Consider the following 26,768-nt stretch of genomic DNA (forward strand, 5'->3'; position numbering starts at 1 on the left):
ATTGACAAGCAACAAACGCCGAGCGCCGGGCTGCGCTGGAGCCGCCCCAAGCCAGGGGCTCCCCGGGGCGCAGGTACGCGAACCCGACCCCCGGGCCAGCACGCACCCCAGGACGCCTGCCTCCTTCCCGTCCTGGCACTTGGGGTCCGAACTCCCTGGGTCCCTTCCCCGCAGACCCGTCTCTCTTCTCCGCCCCCCGCCCCCGGGCCCTCTTTCTGGGGTGCTCGAAGGGAAAACCAAACCCCCTGCCCCGGACGCCGGCCCCCTCCTGAGCGCTCCAGAGTGACAGCGGGGACGGAGCTGGGAGCCGTGCGGGGTCTGAGGACCGTCGCGGCCGCTCCCGGGGGGCTGTGCGGGTTGGGGGAACCTGGAAGCCGGGCATTACGTAAGAATCTCGCGGTTCGCGCTTCCGGGGGTGGGCAAGCCAGACGGAGGTGGCGCTCAGTCCCCGAGGCAACCTGCCGACCCCGGGAGGCCGACACCTGCGTTTCTCCTGGGAGGGGTCGAAGGAAGGGGGGCGAGATGCTTCTCCGGCCTCTCAGACCGTGGGGGGGGGGGGTGGGCAGGGCCGGTTCAGGGGGCCAGGGGGTTGGGAGGACGCCGGGGAGCCAGTGTGCAAAGTTAGGGCAACTGCTGGCGAAGGAGGGGATGAGGGTTAGAGTATGGGGGGGTGGGTATTCGATGACCTCATCCCCCATCTCTCGTGGCCGCGCACGGAGCCTTCGCTGAGGCTCGAAACACGCCCCCCCCCCCCCCGCCCAGGTCCTAGCGCCCGGCGTGTTGGGCTGGGTCGGTGGGTGGGGGCGGCAGGTCCGCTTGCTTCTAGACCCCAGCCTCTGCCCTCGGTTCTGCCCCCCCCCCCCCGCCCACGAGCTGAGCGTTTCCGAAGCGCCTCTGTCAGACCTGTCTCCTCCCCACCTCTTTGTATGTGGATCGCTGGGGGGGGGGGGGGGGGGAGAGCCCGAGGACAGTGCCTGGGACACTGGGTGCCTGGGAGAGCTGGGAGGCAAGGGTGTGGGGGCACCTGGGCCCGGGCTTTTGGAAGCCGAGGTGAGGGTTCCCAGAAAGAGGCCTGGGCCCCGGACCTTGGCACTGAGCCAGGCTGGCTTGCCTGGCACCGATGTCCTCCTGTAGGCTTGGGTGGGGGTGGGGCAGAGCCAGCTGGTGCCGTGGGAAAGGACTTCCCAGGGAGAAAACGGGCAGCCTGGGCAGGACTTATGGGCTGGGAGATTCCTGCAGGATCCTCCTGCTGCTTCCACCTGCCAGGCCTGGAGGCTCCCGTGCCCCTGCGGCTGCCTTGATCGGGAGGAGCAGAGTCAACCAGGAGAGAGCTCCAGGTTCCAGGTTGTGGGAGCGTGGGGGGGGGGCGGGGGGGGCTGGGTAGGGGAGGATGAATAGGCCCTCCCCCTGCTCTCCAGGAATAGGGACGGTGGGGATTGGCCCCAGAGGCAATGGCTGGCACAGCGGCTCCTGGGCATTCCTCCCAGCCTTCATGCTGGCCTGAGAGGGGGTGTCCTTCCTCTCCCTGAGCACCCCATTCTGGGCTCAGAAGGAAGGGGAGCCCTGCCTCTCGCCTTTGTGACAAGCTTGGGCCTGGGAGGGGAGCTGAGCAGAGAGGGTTTTACTGACCTCAGAGAGAGGTCTTTCCAAGAAACTTTTTTTTAGGGGTGGAGGGAGATGAAATGGCTGTGGCTCCCCCACCCTTAGGGCCCAGCAGGCATTTGGTCCTAAAGTGGGCATTGCCAGGCTGCTTCCCCCACTTCTCTGCTGTGAGCCCCTGCCCCCTGTCATCATGGCAACTGGGGAATTAGGGTCTTATCCAGCAGCTCACGTCAGCCCAGGAAAAGGGGAGTCCATGTCCCAGGCTACCTGGAGCTCCCTGCTCACCTTGTCCCAACTCTGGGCTAAGATGGGGAGAGGGGAGAGAGGCCTTAAGAGGTAGGACATCGTTCTGTCAGCTGGACACAAATGTTTTTTTAAGATTTATTTAATTAAAAGCTCTTGTTACAGAGAGAGAGAAAGAGAGAGAGAGAGAGAGAGAGAGATCCCCCTCCCCAGTGGCCACAACAGCTGGGGCTGGGCCAGGCTGAAGCCAGGAACCTGAAACTCCATCTAGGTCTCCCACATGGGTGGTAGGGGCCCAAGTACTTGCACCATCTTCCACTGCCTTCCCAGGCGCATTAGCAGAGAGCTGGATAGGAAGCAGAGCAGCAGGGACTTGAATTGGCGCTCATATGGGACGCTGATGTCACAGGTGGTGGCTCAACCCACTGGGCCACAGTGCTGGCTCCAGACACAAATGTTTGCAGGGCACCCGCACTGCACTGGGCCCGGGTTCCAGGGTCAAAGGGAATGGATGAGCTTCTTGCTGCCATGGAGCTTACAGTCGGGGAACAGTCACCCTTCTGCTTTTGGCTTTTGACTCAAGTTCTGGAGCCCCCCCCCCCCCACTTAAACTTCTTTTTAGGAGCTTTGTGACCCAGGGCAATGCAGTGAACCTCTGATCCTCCTTCTCCGAGAAATGGGGCGTGGCGTCTGCTTCTGCAGCCTCCCAGGAACCCAGCCCCCTGCTCGTGGGCCTCTCTCCCCGCCCTGCTCCGGAAGGGGAGACCCTCCCCAGGCCCTCCCTGGAGTTCTGCCCCACCTCCTTCTCATGCTTCTCTCCCCCTCTCCAGGAGACACATTTGCAGCCCTCGCTGACCTCACCATGCCAGTTGCCGCCACCAACTCTGAATCCGGTAAGAAGGGGGCGAGGATGTCAGCTGATTCCCATGATTCCAAGGGTGCCAGGCAAGGGATTGGGGGCGCCGAGCAGCCCCCAGGCTCTTCCACAGCTCCCAGGAGAACAGCCGCTCGGCCATGCATTCAGGCAGCCTCTCTGGCCATCTCTTCCATGGGGGTCCCTGTGCTGGGCCGGGAGAGGAGGAATAAGACCTGCATCTAACCAGAGCAGGGTTGGAGGCAGAGCAGGCCCCACCTCTGGAGGGGCTGGGGAATGCATGCAGGCCATAGCAAGGGTCCCAGGATGGTTAGGGAGGTGGCCTAGGCCCTGGGGAATGGAGGGACAGCGGCACAGCCTGGGGCCAAGTCCACAGTGTGGCGACCCCGGCCCAGCAAGTGCTGGAGGTGCGCCCCGGGGTGCTGGGGCACAGGGAGCTGGGAGTGTGGGGACAAGAACCCAGGTCAGGATGCCGGGATCATTTCTGCAGGAGTTCCAGGGCCAGGCAGAGCCGCAGGAGAGCTGGGAAGCTCTGGAGCTGCCTGGCCTCTTCCCTGATGAAGGCTGATGTAACACTGGGAGGCTGTGACGTGACGGGAAGGCAGGTGGCCGGCAGGAGGGCATGCAGCGATGCAGCTGTGCTGCGGCTGACTCACCTGGCGTTGACCCTGTGCCTTTGAGGGTCCCAGTTCCCCTGAAAGTGAAGCGATGGGACAGCACTGGAGTTCTTAACTTCCACTGGTCCTGGATCTCAGAGAATCTGGTCCTAGACAATTGTTCTACGTGTGAACTATTCCTGGGGGTTTGTGGACCCCCTTGAGTGCACGCAGCGACCCAGCGGCACCAGGGTCTCAGGCTCTCTGGGGCTGTAGCAGCTACACTCCCAGCTGGTGGAGCAACCCTGCCTCCTCGCCTCCAGCTGTACAGCACCCCCACCCCCACCCCAGCTCTGGGTCCTGCCCCTGACTCTGCTGTGTTCTCGTTCCCCATGCTCTTAGGTGATGCCATCCCCTCTGGGAAAGTGAGCCCACAAAGTGAACGCTGTGTGAATGACACTGTGACAGCCTAGTTGTCCAGGAGAGACCTCTCTGGGTCACCGAGAAGTTGTCCCAATGTCCCCAGCTTCTGCAGGCTTCACCTCCTGTCCAGCCTGCTGGGCCCCCAGGGCTCTGTCCCTGCTCTAGCCTGCCTGGGCCCCACTGTAAGCGGTTTAATTAAACCCATCCCTGAGCCTGTGATTAAAGGCCTCTCAATCTGGGACTGCCCCGTAAACCCATTAATAGTGCCCGGTGGGGGGGGGGGGGGAGGAGAGGAGCAGCCCAGCAGTGTGGCTTCTCTGCTGTAGGCCATTTGCTGGGGACATGGCTGGGGACAGAGCAGAGTGGCGCCCAGGGGTATGAGTATGGGTGCGGGTCCCTGCCCCCCTGGTATGCCACTGGCTACTTCTGGCTTCCCCACACACATGCACAGGCAGCCCTCTGCTCCCACCTGGCCCCCCAAATCTAGCCATGGCCCCTACTCTTTGTCACTGTACCTCCTACAGGACTGATAGGGGGACGGCTGTGGCCCTGTCTCTGCAGCCAGGCTATTCCTCCTCGCCCTTGTCCTTCCCTGAAAAACCCTTGCCTTGGGCTTTGCAAAGGGGGAAGCTAGCAAGGACCCACTCTTCTCCACCTCCAGTCAGTAGGTCATTGCCACTGTGGAAGGAGGGGAGTGGAGCGAGGGCATTCCCCTGGCAGAGCGACGCCAACTCTACTTGAGTAGGGGGAAGGGCCCCTTTCCCGAGGGTGGGGTGGGGTGGGGGTCTGTGAGTGGCGGCACAGGCTGGGAACTCAGCCGTCTCGCCGCTGGCATCTCCTGACCTGTGGTCTTGCCTGCCTCCTTTCCTGAGACTCCCTCCTCTCTTTGCATCAAGGCCTGGGGTGTGGGTCTGCTTTCCAGTGGAGCTGTCCCTTTAAATCTCTCCTGCATGCCTAGGTTACTGTCCTGGTGTGTAAGCCTGCCTGCTGCCATGACAACCAGGGTGCAATGCAACCTGGTGCCACTCCTCAGGGACTGGCTGGCTGGTGGTTGCAGTGGGGCCCTGGTGGTGACCTCATGGGTGCTAGGTCTCAGAGGAGTGGGGGCATGGGGCCGGGACAATTGCCAAGTCCCTCCCTTCTGCCCACCCTTACTCCTGCTGCAGGAACGTGCCCTTGCCTTTTCTTTCCCTTCCCCAGTTCCAAGATGCCTGGCTTGCCCCCTGTTCTGGATCAGCCTGTTACCCCAGAAAAGCTACAGGAGATGGGGCATGGGGGGTCGGCCCCCTCCCCTGCCCCTGCGGTGCCATCCTCCCCTTGGGTTGCTGCGCGGCTGCTAGGGAGGTTTTTGGGTTGCAAAGATGCCACGGCCTCCTGGCCGATGCCTGGGAGTTGCTCTTGGGGGCTTCCCTTGACTGAGGGGGTCATTGAAAAAGATCCGGCCTGGAGGCCTGGGCACGGGACAAAGAGCAGAGGGCAGGGGGCAGGGGGCACAGGGAGAAGGTGGCTTGGAGCCTGCTGGATAAGGGACTTCCAGGAATGAGGGAGGCACGGACAAAATGGGCCCAGGACCCTCACCCCTTGGGTTCCGTGCCGTCTTGAGGGGGTATCACGCTTCGCCTCCCCTGCCCCCAACCCTCCCCCGCACCCACGGTGATACTGAAGCCGCGGGGAGCGGGCCTTGGGCTGGATGCGTACTCTCCTTGCCTCCGCCCTCCTCCTGCTCACGGTCCCGCCCCCACCCCACCCGACAACGCCTGGCGCGGCTCTGCCAATCGGCAGGGCGATCGGGGCGTCCGAGCCTTGCTATTGGCTGCCTCTGCAGAAGGCGCTCCCCCGAGTTCCGCCTTCTCCAGCGCTGCCGCCTGCAAGCAGCGGTCGGGCAGCGAGCGTGTGGAGGCTGCTGCCCGGGCCGGGGCCGGGGGCGCCATGGCGGGCAGCCCAGGCAGCGAGACCTCTTTGGAGGGGCTGTCCCTGGGCTCCTCTGAGGAAGCGGAGCTCCGGAGGGAAGGTAGGGAAGGGCGGGCCCATTCACCTGCTCTTCAGCGGGGTTTGGGGCATCTGGAGAGGGGGCTTGGGTGGAGGGCACCGAGTGCTCTGGTCAGCCCTCCCCCATAACTGGCAGGCTTGGGGCGGGAGGGGTGACCCCGGAGGGGGCTCCCAGCATACCGGGCAGAATGGGAGGGGTCCAGGCTCCTTGGACAGCGCACTGAGGACCTTGTAGGTCTCTGACCAGGGCCCAGCCCAGGCAGGGGCGAAAGGGCTCTGGAGAGCAGGCCGAAAGGAGACGCTGACCGTCTCTGCCAGCTGCAGCCTCAGAGCCCCCTTCTCGCCACCCCCACTCCTGCAGGAGGAGGGGGGCACTGGCGGCGTTGGGAGGTGCCCGGGAAGCAGACTGCCCCCTCTCCTCAGGGCTTGGGTGCTGTTAGGCAGATGCAGGCGTGGGTGGCTGGGTGGCAGAGTAATGATACCCCCTGCCCGTCTCTGCCCCCGGAGGGGTGCACGCGCGCCTCCTGTCCTCAGATCTTGGGTGGCGTTGCTATGGCCCAGCTTCTGATGTCCTCATGTCCTGACCCAGGCTCAGAGTTTGCTGACGCCTGTGAGGACTTGGTCTGACCTCTGCCTTTGGGTGCCCCCAGCTGGCCGAACCCTGGGTGCTTGTTTCCCCAGCTCCTGCCCGTGTTCTGAGCCTCAGCTTGGTCTTTGTGCCTTGCACGTTGATTTTTCCCGGTTGAGGGGGCCCTGGCTCTCTGGTGCAGGGCAGAACCTGACACCTGCTTCCCTCTCTCTCCCCGCCCCCAGAGTCCACTTCCTGCTGTTTGAAGCTTCCCAACCTTTCCAGACTGCCATTGCTTAGGGTGGAGAGAACAGGCCATGGAAACTGTCCCCCATCTCCTAGGACCCCTATCCCAGGCACTCAAGGGCCTGGGGTGCCCACGCTGGGCAGGGAGGGCAGTGCTGCTGGGGAGGGGTGGTCTTTGTGATTTGGTGGGGGAGGGGAGGTGTTGTGTGTCTTCTGAGCCCAGCTGGCACCTGTGTTTCACCACCTGCCCTTTGCCCCCAGCCATGCAGCAGGTCCTGGACAATCTGGGATCTCTCCCCAACGCCACGGGGGCTGCGGAGCTGGACCTGATCTTCCTTCGAGGCATTATGGAGAGTCCCATAGTGAGGTCCCTGGCCAAGGTACAGTACTGCAGGAGGTGGGCCCAGGGAGCTGTGCCTGGGGAGGCCCGGGCATAATCAGGGGTATGTGTTAATGGGGGAGAGTGGTGCCCCAGCTCCTGCCCTAATGGCTTCGGATCAGCACGGTGCGCCGGCCACAGCGCGCCAGCTGCAGCGGCCATTGGGGGGATGAACCAACAGAAAAAGGAAGACCTTTCTCTCTCTCTCTCTCACTGTCCACTCTGCCTGTCAAAAAAATTATTTTTTATTTATTTGAAAGGCAGAGTACAGGGAGAGGGAAAGAAAGAGAGAGAGGGAGAGAGGGAGAGAGAGAGAGAGAGAGAGAGAGAGGGATAGAGATCTTCCATCTGCTGGTTCACTCCCCAGATATTCACAATGGCCAGAGCTGGGCCAGGCTGAAGCGAGGAGCCAAGAGCTTCCTCTAGGTCTCCCACGTGGGTGCAGGGGCCCAAGCACCTGGGCCATCCTCCGCTGCTTTCTCAGGTGCATTAGCAGGAGCTGGATCAGAAGTGGAGCAGCCAGGACTTGAACTGGTACCCGTATTGGATGCTGGCGCCACAGACCAGGGCCTTAACCCACTGTGCCACAGAACTAACCCTGACATATTTATTTTTTAAAGATTTATTTTTTATTTATTTGAAAAGCAGAGTCACAGGGAGTGAGAGACAGAGAGAGAGAGAGGGAGAGGGAGAGGGAGAGGGAGAGGGGCAAGGAGAGGGAGGTATCTTCTATCCACTGGTTCACTCCCCAAATGGCCACAATGGCCAGGGCTGGACCAGGCTGAAGCGAGGAGCCAAGAGCTTCCTCTAGGTCTCCCACAAGGTGCAGGGGCCCAAGCACCTGGGCCATCCTCCGCTGCTTTCTCAGGTGCGTTAGCAGGAGCTGGATCGGAAATGGAGCAGCCGGAATTCAACCAGTGCTCATATGGGATGTTGGTGTTGTAGGCAGAGGCTTAACCTGCTATGCCACAGCACCGGCCTGCAGATGTCTTTTTTTTTTAAGATTTATTTATTTATTTGGAAGTCAAAGTTATACAGAGGGAGAAGGAGAGGCAGAGACAGAGGTCTTCCATCCACTGGTTCATTCCCTAACTGGCCACAATGGTTGGAGCTGCACTGATCCGAAGCCAGGAGCCAGGAGCCAGGAGCTTCTTCCAGGCCTCCCACATGGATGCAGGGGGCCAAAGACTTGGGCCATCTTCCTTTGCTTTCCCAGGCCATAGCAGAGAGCTGGATTGGAAGTGGAGCATCCAGGACTCGAACCAGTGCCCACATGGGATGCCAGCACTGCAGGCGGTGGCTTTTACCTACTATACCACAGCACTGGCCACTCACAGATGTCTTTTTTTTTTTTTTTTTTTAGGATTATTTATTTATTTATTTGAGAGTTAGAGTTACAGACAGTAGAGGGAGAGACAGAGAGAAAGGTCTTCCTTCTGTTGGTTCATTCCCCAAGTGGCCGGAGCTGTGCCGATCCAAAGCCAGGAGCCAGGTGCTTCCTTCTGGTCTCCCACATGGGTGTAGGGGCCCAAGCACTTGGGCCATCCTCCACTGCTTTCCCAGGCCACAGCAGAGAGCTGGATTGGAAGAGGAGCAGCCGGGACTAGAACCAGTGTCCATATGGGATGCCGGCATCACAGGCAGATTAACCTCCTGCACCACGGTGCCAGCCCACAGATGTCCTTTTAAGATCACCTGTTGTGTGTCAGGCTGGGGAGAGACCCACCGGAAGAGAAAATGATGTAGCAGTTTGGCAGTGGCAGTGATAGAGGCCAATGCTCTGGGGGTTTGGGGAGCATAAAGGACAGGTGGGTGCCTTCCCCAGTCTCTCACGGCAGGGCAGGCTTCCTGGAGGAAGGGCCAGTTGAGCAGAGGGTGGACGAATGGGGACAGGGAGGGTATCCTGGACCATAGGAAGAGCATGAGCAGGAAGACGGGGTGAGGACAGTCGGGAGGGCTCGAGGGCTCTGAGTGCTGGTGCAAGGCTGGAGCTCAAGTGCAAGACAGGGCACGTGAGCTCGGGATGGGGGTTGCAGAGGGCACCCTCCTGCGAGCGTCCGGAGGCTTTGTAGGTTTCAGGCAGGGCTGTGATGGTGGCACATGGAACGCCCCTTTGGCAGCCTCATGGGGAACTTTGGAAGGGTCATGCCCGGAGTTGGGGAGACTAGTTGGGAAAACCAGACTGTGGTTCAATTTGGGGTACACCTGGAGCAGTGGTAATGGGGCTCCCGGTACGTTGGTGTAAATTGGTGCTGGGTATAGCAAGGTGCCTGGGATTTGTGGGCTGTGAGGAGGGTGCCCACGACTGAGGCAAGGCTGGGAGCTGAGGAAGCTGGGTGGAAAAGGTAGGGCGGCGCCTCCTGGGAATGGAGTCGGGGGCGGGGTGCAGGATTCCGAGTGAAGGTGGGACTTGCCCCTGGCGGGCAGTGGGATTCAGATGGGCAAGAACTGAACTGCCCATGTCATTGGTCCAGGGGTGAAGAGAAACAAGAGATGGCTTGGACCTAGGGTGTATTATAAAGGCCGAAGTACAGGGGAGGGCATGGAGGGAGCTGGTGAGAGCAGCCCAGAGCCTTGCCTGGGGCCCAGGCTGGGAGGGGATGGAGAGGCAGCGAGAGAAAGGGCAAAGGCCTGGGGGATCCCCAAGGTCACAGTGTTTGGGGGTAGGTGACGGGATAGATGGAGCAGCAAAGGCAAAGGGCAGAGAGAGGGAGGCGGGAGGCGGAAGATTTCCTGGGAGGATGGGTCTGGAGGATGACCCGGCAAATGCTGTGGGCAGGTCAGTCACGGTCAGCCCTGAAGAAGTCCAGGGGTGGAAGGCTCAGTGTGGGGTGGACGTGGTGTCTACATGGGCATGGGATCTGGGGCCATGGAGGGTGTTGGGGAGGGGCGATGACCGAGGCAGTCCCCTGGGTCTCCAGGGAACGGTGGTGCGGGTGACAGGCAGTTGGCAGCGGCAGCGATGGTTGCTTGGGGGGAGAAAGCAGTACAGCAGGCAGTGGGTTTTCCACAGGTAGGGTGGGGACTCGGTCTCAGGCAGGCTGTGGACGAGGACCAGGTCCCGCTGGAGGGGAAGAGCCGCGTCCCTGGGACCCGCCTGGTCACCTCATCATCTGTGAGATGGCTGGGGCGGGGGAGGTTGTTAGCAGCAGGAGGTGGAGAGGCTGAGAGGGTTAATAGTGGGAGGTTCTGGGGCCGGCGCTGTGGCGTAACGGGTAAAGCCACTGCCTGCAGTGCCAGCATCCCATATGGGCGCCGGTTCGAAACCCAGCTGCTCCACTTCTGATCCAGCTCTCTGCTGTGGCCTGGGAAAGCAGTAGAAGATGGCCCAAGTGCTTGGGCCCCTGCACCTCTGTGGGAGACTCGGAGAAGGCTCTTGGCTCCTGGCTTTGGATCATCTCAGCTCCGGCTGTTGTGGCCAACTGAGGAGTGAACCAGCAGATGGAAGACCTCTCTCTCTCTGCCTCTCCTTCTGTCTGTGTAACTCTGACTTTCAAATAAATAAATAAATCTAAAAAAATAGTGGGAGGTTCTGAGGAAGAGAGAACTGAGCAGACTGGAGCAAGGCAGCTTCATTTTCACTCAGTGACTGCGGGTTCTACTCATTTATGAAAATAAGAAAAGGTCTGAGATGGATCGTGCACATTTCAGACATCTAGCATGTAAGCCCCACGGCATCTGTAACCTTCTGCTGTGGATTTGGGAGTTGGTTTCATTGGGGCCACTTTGTCTCTTGTCACTTTAGCTACTGCTCCTACAGGGAGACAGGGACACACGGGGGGCTCTGGAGGTGGCAGAAGCTCAGGGTCAGATAGTCCAGTTCTCATAGGGCTGGCGAAGTCATCTGGCCTGGCCCTGCCAAGGCGCCCACAGGCAAGACTCAGAAGGCCATACATCTATAGCAGGCTCATTCAAAAACAGTTTTTAAAAAATTATTTATTTGAGAAGTAGAGAGGGAGAGACAGAAAGAGGTCTTCCATCCGCTGGGTTGCTCCTCAAATGGCTGCAACAGCCAGAGCTGAGCCAATCTGAAGCCAGGAGCCAGGAGCTTCTTCCAGGTCTCCCATGCAGGTGCAGGGGCCCCAGGACTTGGGCCATCTTCTACTGCTTTCCCAGGCCATAGCAGAGAGCTGGATCGAAGTGGAGCAGCCAGGACTCATGCCGGCCCCAGCATGCTCCTTTTTAAGTTGGTGATTTTGTGTGGCCCTAAATGATGTAAATATCCACATGGTCCTTGGCAGAAAAAAAGATTCCCTACTCCTGAATCCAGTGATTTCTTCCATCTGGCTGTGAAATAAACAAGCATGGAGTCCCTGTCTGAGCTCATTAAAAAGGGAGGGGGCAGCAGTGCTGGCATCCCACATGGGCGCCGGTTCAAGTCCTGGAAGTTCCACTTCTGATCCAGCTCTCTGCTATGGCCTGGGAAGGCAGTAGAAGATGGCCAAGTCCCTGGGCCCCTGCACCGCATGGAAGACCCGGAAGAAGCTCCTGGCTCCTGGCTTCAGATTGGCCCAGCTCTGGCCATTCCAGCCATTTGGGGAGTGAACCAGCGGATAGAAGACCTCTCTCAGTTGGCGCCGTGGCTTAACAGGCTAATCCTCCGCCTTGCGGCGCTGGCACACCGGGTTCTAGTCCTGGTCGGGGCGCCGGATTCTGTCCCAGTTGCCCCTCTTCCAGGCCAGCTCTCTGCTGTGGCCAGGGAGTGCAGTGGAGGATGGCCCAAGTCCTTGGGCCCTGCACCCCATGGGAGACCAGGATAAGCACCTGGCTCCTGCCATCGGAACAGCGCGGTGCGCCAGTCGCAACGTGCCTACCGCGGCGGCCATTGGAGGGTGAACCAACGGCAAAGGAAGACCTTTCTCTCTGTCTCCCTCTACTGTCCACTCTGCCTGTCCAAAAAAAAAAAAAAAAAAAAAAGAAGACCTCTCTCTCTCTTTGTCTCTTTCTCTCTTTCTCTGTGACTATGCCTTTCAAATACAAAAATAAATATTTAAAAAAATTTACCACCTGTCATCAAAAGATACAGTCTCCCCCTTCACTGTCCCCAGTGTCCAAGCTGGGCTTGACGATGACTTTCTTTGGATGATGGAAACTTCTTCCTCCTCCTCACCAATTTTAACGATTATCCATACATAAATAAATTTCTACCCTGATAGACAAAATACTGTGGTCAAAGATTCAGGTGCAGTGCTCCTAAGGGGCACCCTGAGAGGCAGCAGGCGATGGCCCAGTACTTAGGTCCCTATCACCGACATGGGAGACCCAGGTTGAGTTCCCAGCTGCTGGCTTTGACCTGGCCTAGTCCTGGCCATTGTGGGCATTTTGGGGGAGTGAGCCAGTAGATGGGAAGTCTGTCTTTCTCTTTAAAGGAAAAAAAATGTATATTCAACTGAAAACACTTGATTCTCCTGATGCAGTAGCCCAGGACCCACAGGAGTGGAGTTGGGTTGGAACTGTAGCATGGTGGCTGTTAACCTCTTGTCAAGTGGGCTTGGCTCTCCTTCTGGGGGTGTTGCAGGCAGTGAGGGAGGGGCTGGGCTGGGTGGCCGGGTGGCCGGGGAACTGCCCCAGGAAACAAACCCAGAGAGCCCTGGCAGGTGGGGGGCGGCTGGAGGGCTGACATGGATCCAGCAGCAGGCGTTTCAACACCAGGCAAGGCCAAGGTGCAGAATCCAAGGCAGGTGACATTTAGATGTTCAGAAAAATGATTACCACGGTGACATCTGGGAAGAACGTGAAGGCGGTGTGTGAACTAATCTACGTGAGATAAAGAAGAAAGAATGCAGGGTTTGTCTAGAAGGTTCAGTGACCGGCTGTGTGACTCTGAGTTTCAGTTATTTCCTCTGAGAAGTGAGGAGAATAGTACCTGTCTCTCAGAGTCGCCGTGGAGCTGGATGGAGATCAAGGATCTGGGAGTGCTTTTGCAAAACATTTATTTGGGAGAGACAGAGAGCTCCCATTCATTGGTTCACTCCTCCAAGTGCCACAGGAAGCTGGGGGCCAGGAACTCAATCCAGGTCTCCCCTGTGGGCGGCAGGACCCCAGCTACCTGGGCCATCACCGCTGCCCCCAGGGTCTGCATTAGCAGGAAGCTGGAGTCAGGGGCAGAGCCCGGGTTGAGCCCAGCTACTATGGTATGGGATGTGGGCATCTTGTTCTTTTTCCCCAAAGATTTATTTATTTGAAAAACAGAGTTACACACACACACATGCACACTCACACACACACACAGAAATCTTCCATCCATAGTTCACACCCAGATATAGCCAGTGGGCGGGGCTGGGCGAGGCTAAAGCCAGGAGCTGGAGCTCCATCAGGCTCTCCCACGTGGGAGAAGCAGCCCTCATTTGGGATGCTGATGGCACAGGCGGCTTAACCCACCGTGTCACAGTGCCGGTCCAGATCCATGCATCTTAATGGATATCTTCACTGCTAGGCCCAACGTCCACGCCTGAAAGCCATAAAGAGGTGTTACAGTGTGGTCGAAGCCACGGGACTGGAGTTCACAGGGAGGGTGGGCCCAGCCAGCCACGGCCCTAGAGGACTGTGTGTCTGGAGATGTTTCTAGGAGAGACTCTGACGAGGGACATGGTGGCAGTGGAGAGCCACACGTTGGTCACTTGGGCTCCATCACAAACCGCTGCTTGGCTCAGTTCAGATCTCCTGTGTCTGTAGGTGTGTTGGGTGGGCTGGGATGGCTGGGCCTCTAAGACGGTGGCCCAAAGGTCTTCGTGGCAGGAGAAGCCCCAGGCCCTTACCAAGCATCGCATCTGCTAACGTCGCATTGGCCAAAGCCAGAGTTGTGCTTGCTCGACTTCCCCCAAGAGCCCTGCTCTTCCCTGCACGTGGGAGAGTCGCTCTCCCTCCCAGCGTGCCACACTCAGGACTTGCTTTTACTTCTGAGCTATTTTGTGAGGAGGCTGGGCTCCATTGAGGACTGCCTGTTTCCCTGCAAGATCAGCGGGGTCCGAGTGGGAAGGCAGAGGGAGCGCTTTGCGGAGAGACGGCCGTGTTGTGGTTCTGAGCCACAGTGGGCAGAGCTGGGCGCTGGTGCTGCCGGGACCTCGCTGTGTCCCAGGCCCGGGCTTCTGCTCTGCGGTGAGCCTGAGCTCCTGCCTGCGGGGATGGTTTCCGGAGCAGAATGAAACACATGGTTGCCACAGAAACGCCAATCACTGTCCTGGTCCTGGGACACCTAATCCTGGCACCCCTAATCCTGCAGCGCGTGCTGTGTCACTTGATGCAAAAAATAGGAGGAAGTCTTAGTGTGATAACAGTGAGGCAAAGGACAGCAAGCGAAATAAGTGCTCACTTATTAATATTACGTGAGAAGGAATCAGATCCCCAAGGATTTTATTTATAAATAGCATGATTGCCTTTATAAAAATTTTATTTATTTATCTAGAAGGGCAGAGGGGGAGAGGGAGTGTGGAGAAAGACAGAGAGATAGAGAGAAATGTCTGGACCATGCCACAGCCAGGAGCCAGGAACTCCATCCTGGTCTCCCACATGGACGTGGACCATCCTCTGCCATCTCCCAGGTGCATTGGCAGGGAGCTGGGATGGAAAGGGAACAGCTGGAACTTGAACCACAGCTCCTATATGGGATGCTGGCGTCCCAAGCTGCAGCTTAGCCTGCTGCGCCACAACACCGGCTTCTGCCTTTCCTTTAAAAAACTACTCATTTCAGGGAAATGTAGCCTCATGGGAGGGGTGGGTGAGCAGGTGTGAGAGGCATGTAGTGACACAAAGGAGGTTGTTGAGCTGTGTCCTGGTTTGGGTAGTGGGTTCTTGAGCCTTGTTGTAGCATTAAAAATATCTGATTCAACATCACCTAACCACAGAGAAGCCTTGCCCAAGCCAGCGACGAGAACAGATCAGGATCCGGGGACTGCGTCTGGGTCTCCGAAGCCCAGGAAGCGTGTTGTGCACTGTGCTGCCGGCTGGGTGTTTTCAGCCATGAGGGCGAACCCGTTCCTCTCAGCCTGCGGAAGCAGTTCGTGTTTGAGTGATGGAACGCTGGAGGTCCCGTGGACTGGGAGGGTGGGGTTTTGTGTCTGTGGGTAGGACGCCCGGGGGTGGCCACAGGAGGAGGGATGGCTCGGCTTTTGGAAGGGGTGGCAAGCAGCCTAGGAGGCCCTGGCTCCCTGTTGGTCAGGCGAGTCTCCTCCGGAAGCTTGTCCTCCATCTTGGGCAGAAGGTGCCAGAGCCCAGCCAGTGGCCTCTCTCACGCTCAGGGCACCTGGGCCACAGCTGGCCCCGCTAGGGCTGCCTTGGTGACACTGCTGCTGCCCGAGTGTCTGTGCTCAGCTCTCGGAGCCCCAGTGTCTGCGCGCTGTCCTGGTTCGGCGGTGACTCCGGCCCTCGTTCAGGGGCACGTGGGCTGTGTGGAGCTGAATGACATGGGCTTGGTGGAAAACTTCGGAGGCCTGTCCCCGTCCCCAGTCCACTGTCTCATCTCTAACAACGTGGCCCAGCCAGGCCGTGAGAGGCCATCTGAAGTGCTGACCATCCTGCTGGGGGGTGGGGCAGAAGGCAGAGGGCTCAGCTTTTGCTGAGTATGCTGTGTGCCTGGGCTGCGTCCATCTCACTGACTCCTGAGGTCAGTAATTCCCTAGGAGGTAGAACGGAGCTCCGCCCACCTCCTGGGCTCAACAAATCCTTTCTGCTGTGCAAAATTTAAAAAATACATCCTGCACCCTCCTTGTCCATCCTCGCACTTCAACAACCTCCTCTGTCCATCCCTCTGCCCTCCTCCCTCTGTCTGGAATTGTTTTGAAACAGGTCTCAGACATTATACAATTTTATCTGTATTCAGCATACAAGTATATCAAAATATAAGGATTCTTTTTGGAAAAATAGTCATATTGCCTCTATCATCCCTAAAAAGATAAACAATACCTTTCTTATGGATTTTTATTTTATTTTAAAGATTTATTATTTATTTGAAAGAGTTACACAGAGAGAGAAGAAGAGGGAGGAGAGGGAGAGAGAGAGAGAGAGAGAGAGAGAGAGAGAGAAAGGGAAAGGTCTTCCATTCACTGGTTCACTCCCCAATTGGCTGCAATGGCTGGAGCTACACTGATCTGAAGCCAGGAGCTTCTTCTGGGTTTCCCACGTGGGTACAGGGGCCCAAGGACTTGGGCCATCTTCTACTGCTTTCCCAAGCCATAGCAGAGAGCTGGATCGGAAATGGAGCAGCCAGGACTTGAACTGGTGCCCATATGGGATGCCAGCAGGATGCCAGCACCGCAGGCTTTACCCGCTATGCCACAGCACTGGCCCCCCCTTATGGATTTTTGATAAATGGTATTGGGACGTCTGGAAAGTTTTTTGAAAGATGCCAGAATCAGCCATACATCGTGTTGTCCATCAGAATGGACCCCAAGAGGATCAGAAATCTAAATGTGAAAATGTAAACCGTGTGCATCCTAAGAGAAGACATGGGTCTGTGATGGGGAAAGCCCCACCCTACTTAAAATGACGCCTCACAATTCAGATGACCAGGGCACGCGCTGCGGTGCAGCGGATTACCGCACGGCCTGCAGTGCCGGCATCCCTTACGGGCGCTCTCCAGGGGGCGCTCGAGTCTCAGCCGTGTGATAGGCAGACATCCCAGGTCGGCTGAGCCTCCGCGCTGAGCTTCAGGAAGACCTCACCGCCCTTGGTGCTGGGCGGCAGAGCAGCCCGGAGCAGCCCGGCCCGCGGAGGGGGATTTGGTGTGTTTGTTGCTTGCCCCGGCAGGGGTTCTGAGAATTCACTTGGTAGATGCTCTCCGCAGACAGACAGCCTATGCCAGGCTGCTTGGGCTGCAACGTTGTTGCAAAACATCAGTCTCACCTGGGTGCCCATGGAGACTGCTTCGATGCTGGCCAGGACTCCAGTCAGCCTGGGGTCAGCCGCCGGCACCAAACAGCCCCAGCGGAGAGCTGCTCGGCTTTCTGCCTTCTATGCAGGAAGGGAAAGACGGATAGGACATTCCATAAACTCCGAGTGACTGGCTCTGGGCGTGAGTGTGAAGGGGGGGTGAGGACGCACGTGAGACTTGCGCTCATGCCTTATATAGATTTGGAATTTGAGCCATGGAGATGTTGTCATATTCAGAAAATAAGATTCAAAAAAGAATGAAAAAAGCAAACTCTAAATTAAGGACAAATGAGCAGATCTCATCTCTATAGCAAATTGTTGGCATAGTCATTCAGAAAAATGAATTAATTCAACATTCTGGCTGTATTCTCTAGGAGAGCTCGGCCTTAATGGGATGCTATTTCATACAGTAGCCACTAGCCACCTGCTGCCACTTATTTAAATATTTGAATTAAAATTTTAAATTATTTTCATTGTATTTGAAAGGCAGAGAGAGGGGGACAAACAGATCTTCCATCTGCTGGCTCACTCCCCAAATGCCTGCAGCAGCTGGGGCTGGGCCAGGCTGAAGCCAGGAGCCCGGATCGCAGTCCAGGTCTCTCATGTGGGTGACAGGGGCCCACGCACTTGAGCTGTCACTGCTGTTTCCCAAGGAGCGCGTTAGCAGGAAGCCGGAATTGGAAGCAGAGTAGTCAGACCTTGAACCCAGGCACTCCATTATGGGGTGTGGGCGTCCCAACTGCTGCCCCAAATGCCTGCCCCTTAAGTTAAAGCACTTGCTATGGCCTGAGTGTTTGCATCTCTTGCAAAACTCATGTTGCAACGCGATCCTCAATGCAACAGTCTTAAGAGGTGGGACCTTTAGGCGGTGATGAATGGGATTAGCAGCCTTACAGACGGGCTGGAGGGAACAGCTGGCCCTCTTTGCCGCTCTGCGCGCACCCGTGTGGAGATGCAGCACGCAGGCCTCCCCCAGGTGCAGGCATTTGGCCTGGTGGGTAAGAGGCCCACCTCCGCCCTCAGAGTTCCCGCGTTCAGCCTCTGCTGCTGGCTCCAGCTTCCCATCAGTCAGTGCGGACCCAGGGAGGCACTGCTGCTGGCTCAGGTAATTGGATTCCTGCTGCCCAGTGGGAGCCCTGGACTGTGCTCCTGGCTCCTGGCTCTGGCCACACCCAGTCCCCTGCTTATTGCAGAATCTGGAAGGGAACTGGCAGAGGACAGCATTTGCTTTCTGCACCCCCCCCCCCCCCAGTAAATAAAACATTAAAAAAGAAGGTGCTCACTAGACACCAAGTGCCTGTGCTTTGGTCTTGGACTTCCCAGCCTACAAAACATGAGATAATTTCTGTTATTTATAAAGTTCCCAGATATTTTGTCCGAATAGCAAAAACAGACTAAGGTAATACTTAAGTGAATTAAAACTCGTGAGTGAGAGTTCAGTTCCTGTCACACGAGCCACACGGCAAGTGCGTGGCAGCCACACGTGGCCAGACGTTGCCGCCGATGCTCGGGGCTCTTCCAGAGGTGGAGATCCTGAGGACAGGGAGTGCAGGGGAGTCTGGATTTTCTCCTGGTAATCTGCGATGGCGATCCCGAAGCTGAATGCCGAAGGGCAGAACGTGGACCTCATCGGGAAGTGAGCTCTTGCGGAAGGAGAAAGGTGATGATCCAGGGAGACAGGCGCTCCTGTGAGGTCTTAGCACGGAAACGCCACCCCGACGCAGGGGGCGCTGGGTGCAGATCTTATTCTAAGCGCCGTCCACCGAGCAGTTGCTGGCTCCTGAAAGTGTCAGCCCAGCCAGAGCCGGAGGAAAGCGCCGAGCACTGGTGGGAACGGGCCTGGGGCAGGCAGGAGTGGGGCAGAGACGTCCGCCATGCGCTGAGCCCGTGATGATGGTGATGATGATGGATTAGAACGTAGTGCATTCAAACAAACTGTCGTGACAGTGAAGGGGCAGGGGGAAGAAGGGAGGGACTTTCTTAGAGTAGAATGCTAACTAATAAGTGTAACAGGAGCGATGGAGTTAGAAAATCACTGATTTTTAAAAATGTTTTAAAACTCTATTTCAAGGGCCAGCACTGTGGCATGGTGGGTAAAGCCGCCTCATGCAGTGCGGGCATCCCATGTGGGCACCGGTTTGAGTCTTGGCTGCTCCACTTCTGATCCAGCTCCCTGCTAATGTGCCTGGGAAAGCATCGGAGGATGGCCCAAGACCAGTGGAAGATGCCCCAAGTCCTTGGGCTCCTGTGGGAGACATGGAAGAAGCTCCAGGCTTCTGGTTTCAGACCTGCTCAGCTCCGGCCATTGCAGCCATTTGGGGAATGAAACAGCAGATGGAAGACCTCTCTCTCTCTCTCTCTCTGCCTTTTTAAATAAATATTTTTTTAAAAAACCTGGAGAGAGGGGGAGAGAGAGAGACACAGAGAGGGCATGCTCCCCCATCCCCTGGTGCACTTTCCAAATGCCTGCCGTGGCTGGGCCAAGGCCGGGGCCGGGGCCAGGGCCAGGAGCTGGGAACTCAATCCAGTTCTTCCACATGGGCGGCAGGAGCTCTGTCTCTTGAGCCACTGCTGCTGTGTCCCAGGGACTGCATTGGTAGGAAGCTGGACTCGGGAGCAGGAGCCAGGACTTGAATCCAGGCACTCAGATATGGGAACCGCACCTTGACTGCTAGCCCAGATGCCAGCCCCACTCCTCCCCATGACCACTGTTTTTCACCCTCAACATAATAATGATCTGTGGAGATAAGGGCCACAACTGGAGGCTAAATCCATTGGTGAAGCCTTGTTGGGAACTAGGATGTTCACCTGGTCTCAACCAAGGGGCGTTTGTACACAAGAAATGTAGAACTTGCGCCTAAGCGACTCCACCTAGGGCTCATGGTGAGGAAGCGATCAGACCCAGCTGTGGACCATTCTACACACCACTGGCCTGGATTTCCAGAAAATGTTCTGGAAGCCCAGACGTCATGGGGTTTATTCTAGGAAAACAGAAAGATGTGATGGCCGAGTGCGACGTATGGGCCTTGGCTAGGTGCTGGATCAGAAAAAAAAACCCTCACAGGTATTTTTGGGACAGCTGTGAACATCTGTTAGGTTTCTCCTCTGTGACCCAGTGATCATGGTACTGTGGTTTATGTAGCAGACTGGTTTTGTTCTCAGAGTGCTTTGGGATGAAGGGTCTGCCGCTCTTCAAATGGCTCAGAGGGGAAGGGCCTCTTCCCCTAGGTCCCTGAGGTGGGCGGGGCTCCCCTTTTCCCCACCCACCTAAGATGACTCCTCCCCACTGGCTTCCTTTCTCCAGTCCCCCCAGGAACGTGTCCTGGAGCCCTGAGGCTGTAGATTAGCAGCAGGTAGGGGGCCCTCTTCTGGCTCATCGATTCCCCTCTTCCTCGCTGGCTGAGGGCCTGGGGACCCAAGTTCAAATCCTGGTGACTTTGGGGAAGTTACTGACCTCCTTGGCCTCCTCATCTTGGACCACAGGGTCTCCAAGGCTCTGCCCACCCATGACCATTGGGTGAAAAAGCTGTCCTTAAACTCAGATGTGCTCAGGGTGTTCAGAGCCGGGGAGGTTAATTTTTGATGACCCTCTGTGGCAAGGGGGTAGAAAGGAAGGGCTGCCCCGTGACTTCTCCCCTCCCTAAAGTGGCTCCTAATCGGCCTCGAGGTGGGGGAGGGGAGTCCCTACGCCTGCGAGCCCTCCTCTGGGGGTGCTGGTGTCTGAGGGAGGGAGGGGCGGAAGCTTCGCCAGGGGCAGCGCTGTGGCTGAGGCCTGGGGCCTGAGGCTGGGGCTCGGGCTCCTGGGAAAGCGCCCAGCCTCACCTCTCCTGCCCCTCCCCCACCAGGCCCACGAGCGGCTGGAGGAGACGAAGCTGGAGGCTGTGGGTGACAACAACTTGGAGCTGGTGCAGGAGATCCTGCGGGACCTGGCCCAGCTGGCCGAGCGGAGCAGCGCGGCCGCCGAGCTGGCCCGCATCCTCCAGGAGCCCCACTTCCAGGTTCCGGCCGCTGGGCTGGGCGGGTGGCAGGGGGAGGCGCCTGGGGGAGAAGGGACCACAGGGCGCGGTCCCATAGTCCCTTCTTCCCACCACCTCCCCAGTCTCTCCTGGAGACGCACGACTCCGTGGCTTCCAAGACCTATGAGACCCCGCCCCCCAGCCCTGGCCTGGACCCCACGTTTAGCAGCCAGCCGGTGCCTCCGGATGCGGTGCGCATGGTGGGCATCCGCAAGACGGCTGGCGAGCATCTGGTGAGGGCAGTGGGCAGGGCCGGTGTGGGCGGGGCATTGGGAGGAGCCAGCAGGGGACCGGGAAGGGCAGGCGTGGGCTGAAGATGAAGGAAGGGGATGTCAGCTTGCCCAGCTGTGCCACCGTGCACGCAGCTGTACAGGCACAGGCAAGCTGTAGCAGGACCCTCTCCGGGCCGCCCGCGCCCCTCCCCCATTAGCGTCCTCTGCAGGGTGGCGGAAGGAGGGCTTTGTGGGACAGGGGTGGGTGGGTGGGGACAGAAATGGAGGGGCTGACCCCGGACGGTGGGACCTCACCTTGCACGCCCCCGTCCCCCAGGGCGTGACGTTCCGAGTGGAGGGCGGTGAGTTGGTGATCGCGCGCATTCTGCACGGGGGCATGGTGGCGCAGCAAGGGCTGCTGCACGTGGGCGACATCATCAAGGAAGTGAACGGGCAGCCGGTGGGCAGCGACCCCCGCGCGCTGCAGGAGCTCCTGCGCAGCGCCAGCGGCAGCGTCATCCTCAAGATCCTGCCTAGCTACCAGGAGCCGCATCTGCCCCGCCAGGTGTGCCCCTCCGCCCAGCCCCTCCCAGGCACGAGCCCAAAGGGATGGCTGCGCCTTCCAGGCCTCCTGGAGCTCCTCCCCTCAGCCTGTTCCGCTGGGGGCAAGGCAAGACAGGGAGCGGGACCAGCAGGCTGGGGCACCTGACCACGGCCTCCCACAGGCCTCTGTTCGTGCTCTGGCGCTCGTGCTTGGGCACTCGGCCGCATTACGCATTGGCACCCGTGCGCATGTGCGAGGGACATGCATGCGTCCACTGCCTGGGGCACTTGAGTGCGTGGTGGTTGCGTGGACGTACGTGCCTGTGTGCGCGTGCACAGGGTGCGGTCGTCTCATGTCCCGGACAGCTGCCTCCCACTGGGTGGGTTGTGGAGGTCTGGCTGCTCAGCCCACCCGCCCTGTTGGCCCTCTCTAGACCTCTGCTGGAGGCTCTACTCCAAGGGGAGGGAGCGGGGAGAGGCAGGGGCCTGGGGATGGTCCTCCGCTCCTGGCCCCTACCCTGGCGCTCCTGGGGCCCGCGGTCTCCACACCCTGCAATCTGAGCGTCTTTGTTCTAGAAGTGAACAGAAACAGAGGCAGGGGCATCACTCTCTTGCGGCTTTGTGGTGGTGGTGGGGGGAGTGCACTGTGTGACCCCCTCCCCCAACGGAGCTCACCTCCCTCGCCCCTCCCCCGACCCTTCGCCCATGCCTGGGCCCAGGTGTTTGTGAAATGCCACTTCGACTACGACCCGGTGCGAGACAGCCTGATCCCCTGCAAGGAAGCCGGCCTGCGCTTCAACGCTGGGGACCTGCTGCAGATTGTGAACCAGGACGATGCCAACTGGTGGCAGGTGCGGTCCCTGCAGGTGTGGGGGAGGGGCTGCCAGGGAGGGGCCCCTCTCTCAGGCAGGTCTTTGTCCCATGCCCGAGGCAGGCGTGCCACGTGGAAGGCGGCAGCGCTGGGCTCATCCCCAGCCAGCTGCTGGAGGAGAAGCGGAAAGCATTCGTGAAGCGAGACCTGGAGCTGACACCGACCTCAGGTACGAGGTCCCCTCCCACCTCCCAGCCCCGATCGGGGGTCTGGGTGGCCCTGCCTGCCTCACTCACCCATCTCCCTGCGGCCAGGGACCCTGTGCGGCAGCCTTGCAGGAAAGAAAAAGAAGCGGATGATGTATTTGACCACTAAGAATGCAGGTGGGTCTTAGAGCCCACCCGCTCCGTTCCCCTCCCACCACGGGGACCTTGAGTGTGTCTCCCCATCCCCAGCCCCATGCTGCCAGCCTTGGCCCCCGGGGCCTGGCCAGCCCCTCCCTGCTCCCCTGGTCCCGAGCCCTCTTAGCCTTGCCTCCGGGAGCACCCTGCAGCCTGGTGAGCAGGGCGTCCCCCGTGTGCAGAGTTCGACCGCCACGAGCTGCTCATTTACGAGGAGGTGGCCCGCATGCCCCCTTTCCGCCGGAAGACGCTGGTGTTGATCGGGGCTCAGGGCGTGGGCCGGCGCAGCCTGAAGAACAAGCTCATCATGTGGGATCCGGATCGCTATGGCACCACCGTGCCCTGTGAGTGGGAGCTGGACCCTGCCGAGCGGACGGGGCCAGCACTAAATGGGTTCCTTGCTGGGTCCCAGGGCAGGTGGCGTCTTTGGGTGTGCGCCCTCTGTTGGTGGTTGGGGGTACTGCAGGCCTAGTAGGGGTTTTGCCCATTGTTGGCTCCTTGTGCTGGCCTGGCCTGGCCTTTTCTTTTCCCTTGTGTCATTTGCTATAAGCAGTAAAAAAAAAAAAAAAAAAAAAAAAAAGTGTGTCCAGCTGAGGACCGAGGTGAAACCAGGAAGTGTGCTCACTTCATGTGGCCTCTTGGAAGAGAGAACCTGCAGGGGTGGAGAAGCCACTGGCCGAGGGAGAAGCAGGAACCAGGAGCTGTGTGGCTTTGGGCTGCCTATGGCCCTTCCTGGGCCTCAGTCTTATCCGTGACCATGGGGTCGGGCCAGATGCTCCCTGAAGGCCCTCCCTCTGTGGACGACTGGTGTCTGTGTGTGCCGTGGTCAGGTGTGAGTAGGAGCTGTAGTGCAGGCACGCCGAGGGTGTGGAACACTCGTGGATCCTGTGCCCCGCCCATTTGGCCCTCCCTCCCTCCAGACACATCCCGGAGGCCCAAGGACTCGGAGCGGGAAGGCCAGGGTTACAGCTTTGTGTCCCGGGGGGAGATGGAGGCTGACATTCGGGCCGGGCGCTACCTGGAACATGGCGAGTACGAGGGCAACCTATACGGCACGCGGATCGACTCTATCCGGGGTGTGGTCGCGGCCGGCAAGGTGTGCGTGCTGGACGTCAACCCCCAGGTACGGCCCTGCACGCTCCTCCCCAGCGCCCAGGCCCCCTCCCCATGCTCTGTCCCCCCCAACAGGTGCACCTCTGGACCCCTAACTGCTGCCAGGGACCCAGCCCCTCTAAAGCCTCCCTGTCGCCCTCCTCTGGCCTCCTGCAGTAGTGCCCCCACCCCCGGCCATCCACCATGTTTGCCCAGGACCCTTGCCGTCTCTCGCAAGTGCCTGCCCGTCCTCCCAGATTCCCTTCTCTCTTCTCTCCTGCAGGCTGTGAAGGTGCTGAGAACAGCCGAGTTTGTCCCTTATGTGGTGTTTATTGAGGCCCCCGACTATGAGACCCTGCGGGCCATGAACCGGGCAGCGCTGGAGAGCGGAGTGTCCACCAAGCAGCTCACGGTGAGGGGCTCGGGGACACTGTCTGCCGGCTGCGGGGGTGGGGGCCTGGCTCAGTGGATGGAGCCACTGGTGAGGGAGGACTCATGACCCCTGCTTCGGGCGTGTGGAGACTGGGGTCAGAGAGGACGGGCAGTGCCCCAGGGCTCAGCCAGCAGGGCCACAGCTAGCTCCGGGTGCAGAGCCCACTGCCTCGCCCACTCTGCAGGGATGGAGTACTGGCCAAAGTAAGTTCCAGAGGGTGCAGGGATGGGGGGAGATCTGTGGGGCAGAGGGGCCGGGGGGGCGACAGCTGCCTACAGCTGGCAGCAGGCTGGATGGAGGAGGAATGAGCATGCAGGAGCCAGAGTGCCCCAGCAGCCCACTGCCCTGTTAGGGACTCCAGGGCACCCCACTGGGTCTGGCTGTATGTAGCCTTCCCACAGGAGTAGGATTTGCAGAGTGCTGGGCTCAGGGGTCCCTCTGCTGGCCACACCGGGTACTGTCACTTCCGAGAGAGGCTCCCTGGGGGCTGGGGAGGGAGCTCTGGGTGCCCCCTCCCTGACAGCACAGGGCCGGCTTCCTGGAGCCAGGGGGATGCTCCTGGGAGCTCCTGCCTGGCTTATTTAATACCCATTCCCTTCCCTACCCAGCTTGGCCTGCTTCCACTGAGGCTGGGGGGAGGGGTTGCCTTGGGCACTTGTGGGCTGGCTGCTCTGGTACGGGCCTCCCATGTTGCATAGGTAAGGGGCCCGCCCAGACTTTAAGAAGTCTGGCAGACCCTGGGAGCTGCTGGCTGACTCTTTGTACCTTAGTTTCCTGTAGGAAGTGAGATGGAATTAATCCTACCTTGCAGAGCCCTAGTGAGGGGCGTGGCACTTTCTAAAGCCAGGCCTGGGGGCCTGCAGGGAAGGGCTCCTGCCTGGACTCTGGGGAGGAGGATGGGGCAGGCTTTGGGAGTGCGTTGTGGACGCTGACCTGCTGTTGACCCCCGTGCCCGGCAGGAGGCGGACCTCAGGCGGACAGTGGAGGAGAGCAGCCGCATCCAGAGGGGCTACGGCCACTACTTTGACCTCAGCCTGGTCAACAGCAACCTGGAGAGGACCTTCCGGGAGCTGCAGGCTGCCATGGAGAAGCTGCGGACGGAGCCCCAGTGGGTGCCCGTCAGCTGGGTGTACTGAGCCTGTCCCGGGACCCGAACCCGTCCCCTGCCCCCCTGTGACTCCAGCCACCATCCTCAGCCCCCGTCCCTGGCTCCCTGGCTTGCCCTGGGTAGCAGCCACCAGCGAGCCCTGAGGTCTGGCTCCAGCAGAGAGGCGAGCACTGCCAGGGAGGTGGGTGTTCATGGGGCACCTCTGTGCCCAGGTGCTGCCCACTCCCGATGTCCACTGGCTACCAGGTGTCCCTGTGCAAGGGCCCAGCCATGCCCAGGGTGTGTCAGAGTCTCCACCTGCTCAGTGCAGAGAAGGGGAAATGTGCTTTGGGACCACGTGGTCAGCAGGTGCACTGTCCCAGCCACCTCTTCCCAGGCGCCTTTCCTCCTCCGGACTGGCCACAGCCCCCAGGGCCTGTGCACTTCTCACCCCTGCCTCCCGGTGGATGGGACGGGCTTTGGTCCTTATTGGCCTGGACTGGGGGAACGGGCGGGACTGCTCTCAGCTCGGGGAGGGGCAGGCAGGGGCCAGGAGTGGATGTGGCCTTGTCCCTCCTTCCTCCACAGCGTCTCACTGCCGAAGTCTCCCCTCAGACTTCTCCAGCGTGTCCCTGCTGGGTCAGCCCCACCCCTGGGGGGGAGGGCGAGGCTGGCGGGGCTGGGTGGGCTCAGCCGAGGGAGGGGTGGGTGGAGCCTGACCCTGTGATGAGGAGCCCTGTGCGCTCCATGGCCCCGGACTGGGCCAGGTCTGGTTGCCCCGTAACCTTTGTCCAGGCTCATCTTCCTGGTAGGGTCCAGGTGGCCCACTTGGGTCAAGGCTGCCCGGGTGCGAGGCTCTGGCCTGCCTGGCCATGGCCCCACACGCTGCATTGCTCTGTGGATCTGGCGCTGGCGTGTGTGTGCATGTGTGTGTGTGTGTGTGGCTTGGTAGGGGGAGGGTTGTTTTCTTTTAGAGGCCCCTTTTTGGGGGTTCCCTGTCAGCCCCCGTTTCTTATGAGACCCTGCACCAGATTCCTGAGCCTTGGTCCTCCTTGGGGTCTTCCCTTTCTGATTGCCCCCTCCCTGCCCTAAACGTCACCCCTCAGTCCCTGGGAGGGCAGTGTTGTGAAGTAGACCCCCTGTTAAGAGAAGTGCGGTCCTGGACAACCCCAGGCACCTGCTCCCCTTCCTCGTCTGTGCTCCTGCCCCAGGTGAGCCTGTCCTTGCTGGGGACCCCAGGGGACCCCTGTTCCGTGTCTGGTCAGTCGTCACCACGGTGTCAGCCAGAGCTGGCCCCTGAGCCACTGTGTGCCCGTGTCCTGGGGAGGGGAGGGAGAATGAACAGAATTATTTATTACAAATGTTAGAAATATATTTATTATATTA

General features: G+C 59.4%; 1 protein-coding gene across 2 annotated transcripts; it reads left to right on the forward strand.

The window, feature by feature from the left end:
- MPP2 (MAGUK p55 scaffold protein 2) lies at nucleotides 1-26,055 on the forward strand. 2 transcript variants are annotated; one of them, XM_062174886.1, is made up of 13 exons: nucleotides 1-73; nucleotides 2,676-2,738; nucleotides 6,803-6,921; nucleotides 20,633-20,785; nucleotides 20,887-21,036; nucleotides 21,353-21,580; nucleotides 22,278-22,409; nucleotides 22,493-22,598; nucleotides 22,684-22,752; nucleotides 22,953-23,114; nucleotides 23,691-23,893; nucleotides 24,146-24,274; nucleotides 25,255-26,055. In XM_062174886.1, exons 2-13 carry the CDS (start codon nucleotides 2,708-2,710, stop codon nucleotides 25,429-25,431), a joined length of 1,659 nt encoding a protein of 552 aa, XP_062030870.1. In that variant the 5' UTR covers nucleotides 1-73; nucleotides 2,676-2,707; the 3' UTR covers nucleotides 25,432-26,055. The 2 variants fall into 2 exon arrangements, with proteins under 2 accessions (XP_062030870.1, XP_062030869.1); XM_062174885.1 differs by lacking the exons at nucleotides 1-73; nucleotides 2,676-2,738 and adding an exon at nucleotides 5,624-5,749.
- The last annotated feature ends 713 nt before the right edge of the window (nucleotides 26,056-26,768 follow it).

The sequence above is a fragment of the Lepus europaeus genome, chromosome 18 (assembly GCF_033115175.1).
Source record: "Lepus europaeus isolate LE1 chromosome 18, mLepTim1.pri, whole genome shotgun sequence".
Taxonomy (NCBI): Eukaryota; Metazoa; Chordata; class Mammalia; order Lagomorpha; family Leporidae; genus Lepus; species Lepus europaeus.

Bases quoted from the DNA above. Each gene is read 5' to 3' on its own strand.
- MPP2 (XM_062174885.1), top strand. From the start codon at position 5,668: ATGGCGGGCAGCCCAGGCAGCGAGACCTCTTTGGAGGGGCTGTCCCTG. The intron at 21,037-21,352 runs GTGAGGGCAGTG...CCCGTCCCCCAG, and splicing joins AGACGGCTGGCGAGCATCTG to GGCGTGACGTTCCGAGTGGA. The intron at 23,115-23,690 runs GTGAGTGGGAGC...CCCTCCCTCCAG, and splicing joins CTATGGCACCACCGTGCCCT to ACACATCCCGGAGGCCCAAG.